At 47.2% G+C, this 12,376-nt stretch overlaps 1 protein-coding gene across 2 annotated transcripts in view; it reads left to right on the forward strand.

The window, feature by feature from the left end:
• Nucleotides 1-12,376, forward strand: part of CRYL1 (crystallin lambda 1) — a 120,476-nt gene that overhangs the window by 81,182 nt on the left and 26,918 nt on the right. Inside the window, exons 4-5 of one of the 2 annotated variants that reach the window (XM_055245288.2) lie at nt 3,990-4,151; nt 11,676-11,870. In XM_055245288.2, coding sequence (XP_055101263.2) covers nt 3,990-4,151; nt 11,676-11,870 — 357 coding nt within the window. The remainder of the gene's footprint in view (nt 1-3,989; nt 4,152-11,675; nt 11,871-12,376) is intronic. The other variant, XM_055245289.2, reaches the window with a different exon arrangement.

A 12,376-nucleotide genomic window follows, 5' to 3' on the forward strand; every position in this document is an offset into this window, starting at 1 on the left:
CTAGCAAATACAGATTTTCTAGCAACAGGATGCCTATTTAAAATGCCTGGGTTGGCCGGATGTGGTGGCTCACACCTGTAATCTCAGCAGTTTGGGAGGCTGAGGTGGGCAGATCACCTGAAGTCAGGAGTTCGAGACCAGCCTGGCCAACATGATGAAGCCCTGTCTCTACTAAAAATACAAAAATTAGCCGGGTGTGGTGGTGCAGGCCTGTAGTCTCAGCTACTTGGAAGGCTGAGGCAGGAGACTCGCTTGACCTAGGAGATGGAAGTTGCAGTGGGCCGAGATCATGCCATTGTACTCCAGCCTGGGCAACAGAGTGAGACTCCATCTCAAAAAATAAAAACAAAAAATAAAAATAATAAAATGCCTGGATGGATTTAAAAACAACCATAACAAACTTGACAGAATTTTTTTTTCACCATGAAGATATCTGTTTTGGAAAATGTATGTTGCAGAAGCAAGTGGCTAAACTTCAGAAGTGAGTACTTACCCAGCACACCCTTCCCCTGGGAATGGTCCAGTTAGCAGACTTGCTGGGGCTGCGCCAGTTTTCCACATCAGGGCCCTAATGAGTTGAATTAACCACACAGGTAACTTTTACTAACCATCAAACACTGAAGTTTATAAATGATTTACTTTAAACAATACAAGTTAGAGAGCATTAAAAGTAATGCCTGGAATAGCATCATGTGGTTTCTTCCCTTCAGGAAAGGCAGGGAAACACCAGTGTCTAAACTCTGCCTCACCTGTCAGCTGCTGATACTTTCTGAGCCAGTGACCAGTCTAAGGAAGAGGGTGATCCTTCTGACAGAACAGTTGTGAGAACTAGGAAGTTGCATTATGCTTTACCTTCCCCCAGAGTTTTATTTGTCAAAAACTGGGCATGCCGATGGTGGTTGTGCATGAGAATATTATTTGTCATGAGTTGTGTCTCCCTCCCTCGCCTCAAACAAAACCCAAACAAACAAAAGTCAGTGCTTTGAAAGATGCTGTCAACCTTTAATTAAGCAAAGTCAAGCTGATTACCTTTAGTAGTGGTAGAAGTTTTGCTAGTGCTTCACATTTGGTGCCTGTCTCTAGAAAAGGCCACTGAAAGACAGAGTTGAGAGTGCATGGGTTGCATCTCTCTGGTTTGGAGAGGGAGTGCAGGTGCCTTCTCAGCTGTCTCACTGACATTCTTCCCTGCCTGTCCTCCCAGTCCCTTTAGGGCAAAGAGAATGACTGCAGCTTCTCTGAGCTTTGTAACCAACTGCAAGTGAGGAAGGTCCCGATAAATTTGTCAGACTCCCTTTTTCAGACCAGGGGTATCTGAATGAATAATAACAAGGAAATAAACTCAGCTGTGACATGGACAGCATCCTTATAACCCCAGCCCAGCACATCCAACACAATTGGGTCGCTCTTAAAAACAGCAACAACTACAGCAACAAAACTTCAAGTAAATGTGCCATTAAAAACTCTTACATAATTGTAACAGATTTGAGTTTCCTCTGGTTCAGGTTTTCTTGCCTCTTTGATAATCAAATGATCTGAAGAAAGGCATAGAATTTCAAGGGAGAATCTGCATGACAGGCTTACAATAAGGCTATTCATGGAGACTCTTTTATTAGCTTACACAGGATCTGCATCATTCTTCGTCTCTGGCTTTGCTACAAGGCTCCATTTAAACTTAACCCAACTTGCAGACTTAACTGATCCAGGAATGACTCAATACAATGAGCCAGCTACTGTAGCTCTTTTTCCCCTTTTGATAAGGGCAGTTAACACAATGGGCTTTACAGTTCTTAAATGACTGATTTTTTTTCTGTCTTTGAGATGTGGTGCTCATGCGAACTTTTGTTTCTTTAAAAAAGATTCACATGGTTTGATTATATTTTTAAAAAGCATAAACAAATCCAATATGGACTCCCTACCCTTAGAATAAAACTTTAAAAGTCTTATAGACGATATAGATGCAAAATTCATGTCACACTATTTACACAGCTGATTTCAATGTATTAGATATTATTAACTATTAGTATTATTCAATTAAACTTGAAAACATTTATTTTTGAAGGGTGATTCTGATATAATTTCTAGTAATACTTCAGCATTGAATTTCACATTTGCACATTTCTTGTTATCTGCTCGTGTTTATACTGTATTCACGACCTAATATATGTAAATTTAACATTTTAGTGAAATTGGTCAGGTGGTTAGAGACCATGAGATGGCTGCAGTGCTAATATACTTCCCATTTCCCTTCAGGGCACCTTGTTTATCCCTGAGTAGCTGGGATGGAGAGGAAACCCTTGAGGATGCATTTGGTGGCACACTGCACCGAGAGCATTAAGGACCCACGCTTTGGACACACACTTCAGAATAGTGGTTCCCAAACTTTAGTGGGAACAAGAATCATCAGGGATGCTTGTTAGAACTGCAGATGCCTGGAACCCACCCCCAGAGACTCTGATTCAGCAGGTCCGGGATGGAAGCCCAATAATTTGCATTTTTAACAAGCCACGCCGTTGATTCTGATGGGGTGGTTATTGCACCACACTGAGAGTCATTCTCCTGAAGTCACTGGGGAATGTTGGGAGGCCCTACCTCCTCCCCTGCAGCACCTGTTGCCCCTAGGTGAGCAGGGACCTTGGTTAGGAGTGACCCCTGGTGTGATCCCAGAGGTGCAGATGTTAGGAGGGGAAGGACAGCTCTAGTATTTCCAAAGTGTCAGAGCAGCTCTTGCATCTTCCACCTGGTCTGCTTCCATCCACATGGCAGGGTGGTGTCCTCTTCATCCTCATGTGGCAGGGAACACGCCTCACCTGTGGGCCAGCGCTGGGTGTTTGAAGGTGTCATCTCACTCTCACTCTAGCTTTGTAATTAGAATTTCAGAGTGGTTGTTATCTGCAGTATTTAATCCAAATTTGCATCTTTATCCCACTCCCCTACCCTGATTAATGTAGTTTTGGATTTTTGGAAATGGAGATCTTTTTCAAAAGGACCTCCAATTAGAAATGGATTCTCAAGAAGCCTTTTGGGAATTATGGATATAACATGTTTGTTCATTTCACGAGGATGAGATTTTTCCTTGAAGATCTGTTGATCTGATGGTCAAAGAAGATAGGGAAAATAAATGTTGATGATAACTACCGATGTTTTTAACAGTTTGCCTGGGGTGCTGTTGTGTGTTTTGTTTGTAGAATCCACCCCCATATCGTTGGCAGACTTTTTTATTATGAGAATTTCCAGGCTATTCAAAATTAGAAAGTACAAGAAACTCCCATATATTCCTCACCCACTTTCCAACTTTCCAGAGTTATCAAGATTTATCATATTTTCCAGCAGACTTTTCTTGTCCTTAAATCTTGCTGGTGGTTTTTGTAAGGGAAAACAAGTAAAATCTTTTCTGCACCTATGGAAAGGTTCATGGCTGAGGGCCCTATAACAAAAGATAGATGAACAAGAGAGAAACATACAGATGTATTTATTGTAAGTTTTACATGACACAGGAGCCGTCATAAGGAAGTGTAGACCCCATGACACAGGGAAACCTCTGTATTTTTATGCTTAGGTTTGATAAAGAATGGACAGTCTTTCAGAGGTATGATGGGACAAAGGGGTATGATCTAGCTGGCATGAAACTAGAGGGAAGTTGGCAAGGCCTGTTTGTTCAGATTCTTCCCTGTGTCTTCAGAGACAAGGAGATTGTTTTTCTCTGGGTGTAGGGAGGGCACCTCTGGAATGAGGGTCTTATGATCTGCTTCAAGGGAAGGACAGAAAATTCTTTTATGGCCTGCTTTAGGGGAGGAGAGAGCAGAAGGTCAGAGGCACCTCCCTGCTTCAGCTGTTTTCTCAAATGCCAAGTTGCCGTATTTTGGGATAACATGTCCTGAACCTCATAATTTTCAAAGTGGTTCATTTGAGGAATGAAACAAACATGAAATGCTTTGCTTGGGGCCTGAGTCGAGTGGTCATAAATAGTCATTTAAATGTGTCCTTTTCAGGAATGTGTTCCAGAAGATCTAGAACTGAAGAAGAAGATTTTTGCTCAGTTAGATTCCATCATTGATGATCAAGTGATCTTAAGCAGTTCCACTTCTTGTCTCATGCCTTCCAAGTTGTTTGCTGGCTTGGTCCACGTGAAGCAATGCATCGTGGCTCATCCTGTGAGTATTTTAAATCCGGAGGATTGATTGTATCTCATCTCATTCTGTGTGTGTTTTTTTTTTTCTTTTTCTTTTTTTGCGGGGGCGGGGGTCAATAACTTGTGAGTAACCCATTAGTCTTTTAAACTGCTTTACTGAGATATAATTCACTTACACAATTTGCCAGTTCAAATTGTACAGTTCAGTGGTTCTTATTGTATTCACAGAGTTGCACAATACTAGTATTTTAAAAAAGAATTTTATCCAAAAATTCCTTGGATTTTCATCTGTGTACCTAATGTGCAGCAGAATAGAGTGAGGAATGCTTTGAGGCTTTCACCCCCAAGTAACTGTGTAGCTGAGGAGGCTGACTAATAAATAATTCTACTATCAATATAAAAGTGCTACACCAAAAACGTATACATTGGGTAGGATTGTATAAATATGTCACTTGCACTGTGTAGTTTACTCAACACAATTCAGAGTAGGATTGGTTTTGTTAAAATGCAGATTCTGGATCCTGCTCCTGAGATTCTGACTGTAGGTCTGACTTCAAGGACTTTTTTCCCCTTGTGGTTCCCTTCTACCCATTCATTGTAATTAACTATGCAAGCTTATTTGCCGGGAGTACATTATGAGGTGTCTTGGACAATGAGTTTCAAATTGGCATGCAAGCACTCAAGGAATCTTTTAGCGGTTAATGTACTGAAGTGAGGAAAGGGGAATGAGAGAGGAGATTCAGTGAACGACGTTTGAGCCCCAACTGTCAGCTCAGTGTGACCTTGGAGAACCAGGACTGCCTGTTAGAATGGGAAAGGTGACTTAGCTCAAGCTATGATAAATATAATAGTACAAAATAGTGACCACACCCTTGGCACCACCAGGTTGTCAGAGGTTCAGGTCAGGGAGAAGCAACCACAGAGGGCCCAGCCTGGCTAGGAACTGGTTGGGCTGATGAAGGGAAGAGAGGGTCTGAGGCTGGGGAAGAGCATAAGCAAAGACCCTGGGCCAAGAACACGCTCGGTGTGCAGAATTGTGGGAGGCCAGCCTGGTGGCATGAGCACACATGCCTTGGAGCCATGGGAGAGCACTGGAAGGCTTAGTAACAGTTGGGTCTGGAGAATCGTGAGGGTTACTCTGAAGAGCTGGGACAGACAGCTTGGGTCCAGAGCAGTAGTGTGAGGTAGTGGAAGCACTGCTTGGGGAGGGTAACGTGAAGGTCCTTCTGGGATGAAGACGGGTCAGAGAGGGGAGCAATGACGTCACAGGACTCAAGCAGTAGTCCAAGCATGAGTGAGCAGGGCCTAGGATCGAGAGCAGGGCAATTCCTCTTTCTGAGCAAGAGCCATTTAGAATGTGGAGGTAACAGACACCTACCGGCTCTGTAGATGCCCACCAGGTTTTATGTGCTAAGAAGAGCAGCAGCTTGGATCACCATTTACATAGCTGCATGGTCCTGGGACATATGATGGAAAGAATGACGAATGGGTATAAAATAAGGAGGATGAGATGCATAAAAATAGAAGAGAACCAGTCACATTCGGTTACCACTCAATTACGAGTGAGATTAGCATTACGAGGGACCCTAATTGAAAGCAAGTCCCGAGAAGCCTGCCATGCCTTTGCTTTGGTGACATATACATGTCCGTGGACAGGGCTCCTGGAGACCTCAGCACTTTCTAGGTTGCTCCTTGATTGCTTCAGTGGAAGCTGTCAGCCTCCTCATTTCTAACCCATGTTCTTGCTTCTAAGTTAGTTTAAAACAAAACTAATCTAAATAAAGTTGCTCAGAAAATACCTCCTGAGTTCTTTGATGAGACCTTTACTGCATCTCTTTAATTTTAAATTGCCAGATGGGTGAGAGGATACCTGAGTCACTTTCTTCTCCCTCACACCCAGCCCAGTCCCTTGACCAGCAGGAGTTGGTAACTGTTGAATAATGACACTTCTCTCCCTCCTTCCTACTCTTGTTCCATCCACTATTGCTCACTTATTTAATGAAACAGCATAAAGTCCAGACCTTATTTTAAAAATTAATCTTCCCCTTTGGGAGGCCGAGGTGGGTGGATTAGGAGGTCAGGAGATCGAGACCATCCTGGCTAACATGGTGAAACCCCGTCTCTACTAAAAATACAAAAAATTAGCCAGGTGAGGTGGCGGGCACCTGTAGTCCCAGCTACTCGGGAGGCTGAGGCAGGAGAATGGTGTGAACCCGGCAGGTGGAGCTTGCAGTGAGCCGAGATCGTGCCACTGCACTCCAGCCTGGGCAACAGAGCAAGACTCTGTCTCAAAAAAAAAAAAAATTAATCTTCCTTATTGCTACAAATTATTTTTAAACAAAACCGATGTTAATTAAAGCAAATCAAATAACCCAAGTTAGCCATCTTTGGACCTTTCCCTTTCTTTCCTCTATGTTCCAGCCGCCCACCTCTCTCTCTCTCTCTCTTTTTTTATTCTTTCTCTGTGGCTCTGTCACCCAGGCTGGAGAGCAGTGGTGCCCTCAAAGCTCACTGCAGCCTTGAACTTCTGGCCTCAAGCAAGCCTCCTGTCTCAGCCTCCCCAAAGTGATGGAATTACAAGAGAAAGGCACCACGCCTGGCCCCACCTCTTGCTCACCCCACGGGACCTCTAGGGGACTGGACAGGCAGTCCCTACAGAATCAAGACCCATTTGTAACCTCTGAGGAGCCACAGTTTCCGAGAAGCACCCCCAGGCCAGCTAGGAGCCCACCCTGCAGCCCCCAGTCCCTGCTTGGGGCCCTTTGTTTCAATCATTAGTGATTTCTGCCTGGGCCAAAAATAGGATGAAGAAAAAGGAGGCTTGTTCATGCCGTGACAAAAGTGGATATTCAGCAAATTGGAAAGGTTGCTTCTGTCTCTGCCCATACAGAGAAGCCTGCAACCCTGGTTGCACGGCCACGTGTTCCCTCAGTGGGTGGGGAAAGGCGCTGGCCAGGCGGGCACGTACTCCCAGCGCAGGAGTTCAGGCTGGGATTTAGGGTGGGCTTCCAGGACTGGAGCTGCTGACGGCCACACTGAAGGCCTAGGAAGAGGGCTGTTCATGCAGCCCGGCTCTGTTCTGGACATTTTTCTTCTCCAGTGTCTTTTGTGTTGTTTCCTGAACTCCTCGTGGCAGTGCCTCCGGAATTCCCACGTGGAGGGGCTGGGGGAGGAGAATGTGACGGCTGGGGCCTGTGGGTGACAACGGTGTGCATGTTGCATTGCAGTCTCGGTCCTTACTGAGCTCTATGTTAGCATTGACAGAGTGCAGTTTTCTACTGATAGTTTAGCCACACTTTACAAAGAGGCTCCCTGCTTTTTTCTCTTCCTTAGTTCAGTCTGGGAAGGCGATGGTCCGACGGGGCTGATGGGGTCTTCGGAGCCCACCGAGTACTGTGCTGTATGGACGGGCCTGCTTGGGAAGGGGGCCGCGGCTGGCAGACTGGGGCGTCCGGTGGGCGTGGGGGGAGAGGCCACCAGTTAGCCCCCTCGCCCGCCCCTTGCTTGTGCGTGGCCTTTTCGGACTCACCTCAGGTCTCACACTGAAGTCATCTGCCCTGGTATTGGTGGTAAATATTGGATGTATGGGCTTGCTGTCTGCAAAGCGCCCGTGCTCTGTGCGTTTCTTTGCACATCTGCATGGCCCTGCGGCCGCTCGGAGCTGCCTTTGAGCCCTCCCTGTGAGCGCGCCGCGGAGAGGATGGGCTACCCATGAAGCGTCGAACACCGAGGGCTGGCAAGAGGCTCTGAGCAGCCCAGCTGCCTCCGGCGAGGGCGCTGTCGGCCCTGTGGGCCTAGCCGTCTTGGTTGGTCCCGGAGCGAGGGTGAAGGGAGTCTCTGTGGGCGGCCGCGCTGTCGGGGGGGGGGAAGAATGCGTCCCTTGTGCCCTGCGCTGCGCTGCTGTTGTATCTGTCTAACCCTTTCGGGGCGTGTTTCTGAGTCCACCTCGCACACTCCCACATGGAAGGTTTGGGGCGGGGGAGCTGCCTCCTCTCCTCTCTCGCCTCCCCTCCTCCCCTCTACTGCGGTAAATTCAAGGGGCACCTGACCTTATTGACAAGATTGACCTCTTGGGCCAGAGGCTGAGGGCTGTGGTTAGGGAGACTGTGTCCCAGCCGGGTAGACCTCGAAGGTCCTTTTGCGGCGGCTTCCGTAGGTGGACACGGAGGTGTGGATGCAAGTCGGTGTGAATGGAAGTCTGTTTTGGGGGGCTGCCTGGGGCCCAGTCGCTGGCCCCTGAGTCCTAATCAGCCGTGTGCCTTGTATAGTGGGCGCTGGGCAGCCCTTCAAGATTTTTCGCTGGAGAAGGCATGATCAAAGTCCTGTTTTTTACTTTTAAAATTTATAATTGTGGTAAAATACACATAACAAAATCTACCGTCTTAACTATTTGTAAGTGTGCAGTTTGGAGGCATTAAGGACATTCTCACTGGTGTGCAGCCACCACCACCAACAATCCCTGGAACTTTCTCCTCTTATGAGACTGAACCTCCTACCCATGAAACACTAACTTCCCACTGCTCCACCCCGGCCGCTGCACCTGCATCCAGCTTTCTGTTTGCTGCTGCTGTGGATTTGATAGGCTCCCGCTACAACACGGATTGCTCTGGGAGGATGAGATAGAGGGGCTGAGACCCCAGCAGGAGTCCCATGAAGGGAGTGCAGAATCTATATGGAAATAGGGGCCCTGAGCTGAGGGTGGCGGTGGCAATGATTTTTCTTTGAGAGAAGAGTAAAGAGAAGTAACAGGACTTCTGTAACTGATGGTATGTCTGAAGTTGGTTCTTACCGGTGGCTTCGTGGTCTTGGTGGGTTGTGGTCTTGCTGACTTCGTGAACCACAAACCTTCGTGGTGATTGTTACAGCTCTTAAGGATAGCACGGACCCAAAGAGTAAGTGGTAGCAAGGTTTATTGTGAAGAGCAAAAGGACAAAGCTTCCACAGCACGGAAAGACAGCGGAGTGGGTTAACGCTGCAGGTGGGGGCGTGGGGAGGTGGGGGGGTGTGGGTGTGGGTGGGCGGTAGGGGTGGGTGGAGGTGTGGGGGTGTGGGGGTGTGGGGGGAGTGACCAGCTTTTATTCCCTAATTGGCCCCTCCCCTGTTCCATTTCTGTCCTATCAGAGTTCTCGTTTTTCTTTTTTTATTTTTTTTGAGACGGAGTCTCGCTCTGTCGCCCAGGCTGGAGTGCAGTGGCGCAATCTCGGCTCTCTACAAGCTCCACCTCCCGGGTTCACGCCATTCTCCTGCCTCAGCCTCTCCGAGTAGCTGGGACTACAGGCACCCACCACCACGCTCGGCTAATTTTTTGTATTTTTAGTAGAGACGGGGTTTCACCGTGGTCTCGATCTCCTGACCTCGTGATCCACCTGCCTCAGCCTCCCAAAGTGCTGGGATTACAAGCGTGAGCCACCGCGCCCGGCCAGTTCTCGTTTTTCAATCCTCCCTGTGATTGGCTACTTTTAGAATCCTGCTGATTGGTGCATTTTACAGAGCTGATTGGTGCGTTTTACAGTCCTCTTGTAAGACAGGAAAGTTCCTGATTGGTGCGTTTTACAATCCTTTTGTAAGACAGAAAAGTTCCCCAAGTTCACACTTGACACGGGAAGTCCAGCTGGCCTCACCTCTCAATGGAAAGTGAGAGGGGCTAGGGAGAGGCAGGGACCAGGAACGTTTCTCCTGGTACTGACTTGGGTGTGGGGATGTGACACATTCTCACTGAGAACAGGAGCCTGCCAGGGTTGGGGACCATGGGGGTAACCCACATGAGACAAGTCTGTGCTGGGGTGTGCCCAAGGGAAGGCGTCCAGCACTCAGTTACAGATGTGGGCCAGGGTGAGGCTGGGATCTGTGTGAGACACGCAGTTGTATTCTGTGTCATTGAGTCTTGGTGGTGGTGACACCAGGGAGTGGGCACAGATGGGCCACTGTGGCAGACTGGGGGTCGCCATCACTCAGGGAAAGTGTGAGCAGGAAAAATCGCAGAGAAGACTGAGGAGGGAACTGGTGAGTTGTACATAGAAATGCTTTCTAACTCCTTGTCTCAGTCTGTTTTTGCTACCAGTGAGGCTTACAATGTTTGAAAGACCCCAATCCCAGCATGCCTGCTTTATATAAAATAAGGTAAAATTCATCTGAGAAAGACACACTTCCAGTTCTTCTAATCTTGATTTTTCAAAAGGTCAGAGGTTAAGCGTTTCTATAAGAATTCCGTAGGTGACAGGTGTTTAACTGTAAATCGATTTACCATCTGTCTATTTGGAAACAGCAGCCGTCTTTTCTTGATTCCTGAGAGGGCAGAGCAGGTGCCCAGGATGACCCTTATTTCTCCTTCCCTCTTCTGTGGGAGTCATCTTTAAATGGAAGCTTTTGCTCATGGAAGCATCACTTAGCAAATGTGACATTCTACCTATCACCCATGTGGTGGAGGAAAACCCACTGAAAAGCATCATTTGGGGACCAGTTTGCTGTGGTATACTTGACTCAGTGCTCAGGCCAGTCAGGTTCTACCGGGCACTGTTTTCTTTGGACATTTGATAACTCTCTGTGAGGAATCTCTAAGAACAGTTTCTCAAAGTAAACCAAGAACACCAGAGTTGAATAGTGAAGTCCAAGGTCCTCCCTTGGGGCACGCTCACCTGGACAATGCCTTCCTGTCTTGGGCTTGTCGGGGTGCTGGGGCTGCTGAGGTGTGTTGATGCCTGTTGATTTCTAGAGCAGGAAGGTAATGTTAGACTGGAAGAGGCAGACGCTTAAGGTACAATATGGAGGAATTAAGGAAATACTAGGTTTTGGGAAGACACTGCTGATAATTTATTTTTGAGATGATCTGGCACTGTCACCTAGGCTGGAGTACAATGGCACAATCATGGCTCACTGCAGCCTCCACTTCCTGGGCTTAAATGATTCTCCCACTTCAGCCTTCCAAGTAGCTGGGACTACAGTTACACAACACCACATCTAGCTAATTTTTTTATTTTTTTGTAGAGACGGGATCTCGCTGTGTTGCGTAGGCTGGTCTTGAACTCCTGGGCTCAAGTGATCCCTCCACCTCGACCTCCCAAAGTTCTGGGATTACAGGTGTGAGCCACCGCACCCAGCTTGCTAATAATTTTTAACACTGACACAGAAGAATGTCAGAGCCTGTGGTGACTGCAGATGGGAAGACATGATTCTGCGGGGTGGTGGGCTGGGAGGAAGCTTTGAAGACAAGACAGATAGGGAGCAGAGAAACTCTGTCCTGGGGAGGCCAGGGACTTGAAGATTAGCCGTAAACATACAGGATAGCAAGCTGTTCCTCCAAATTCCAACTTTGTATTTTGGATATATGTATATATTTTTTAAACAAAACCACACAATTCTGCATCAGATTCCCTTTTTCTCTCTCTTTTGTGAATAAATTTCTTTCTCAAGTATCTTGTTGTTGGCCACTGAATCTAAAGGCACCATTCCAAAGATGCATCTGCTGCTCCTGACCATTCAGGGTGGGTGCAATGCCCCAAACCCAGGGTCATCTCCTTGACTCCCCCACTTCTCTCTCTCTCCTCAGGTGAATCCGCCGTACTACATCCCGCTGGTTGAGCTGGTCCCCCACCCGGAGACGGCCCCTACGACAGTGGACAGAACCCACGCCCTGATGAAGAAGATTGGACAGTGCCCTATGCGAGTCCAGAAGGAGGTGGCCGGCTTCGTTCTGAACCGCCTGCAGTATGCAATCATCAGCGAGGCCTGGCGGCTAGTGGAGGTGTGTGTGCCCTTCCTCTCTCCCTCCCTCCCTTCCTTTCTCCCTCCTTCTTCCCTCCCTCCTGAAGTGGAGCAGGACAGTGAAAGTTGTTCCTTGGGTAGCCTGGAAGCTGGGAAAGTCAGAGGCTGCTTGCTTCTTCTTGCTCTATTCTGGAGACCGAGGGCCAGCTTTAGAACCAAAATAAAATGCAGCGATTCACTGTCTGCCTGAGAGGTTCTTCTTACAGTCACCTGATACCAGGACACGATGACAGGCTTCTCTCCTTCCTGCCCTTTCATAGCATTAGACATAATAACCTGTGTGGCCCACTGCATTTTCCCACAGAGTCAGCTTTTACCCCTCAGTGTTATAATTTTTCAAAAGGAAAAAAATTACATTTTGTGTAAACTTCTGTCTCCTGAAGGAACCTAATTGTTTCAAGAGCTTGAGGAAGAAGTGATGAATAGACTTGTTAGAGTAAATGCTTGTCTTACATATAAAGAGGAAATGATATGTAAATATATTTA

This window comes from Symphalangus syndactylus, chromosome 15 (assembly GCF_028878055.3).
Source record: "Symphalangus syndactylus isolate Jambi chromosome 15, NHGRI_mSymSyn1-v2.1_pri, whole genome shotgun sequence".
NCBI lineage: Eukaryota > Metazoa > Chordata > Mammalia > Primates > Hylobatidae > Symphalangus > Symphalangus syndactylus.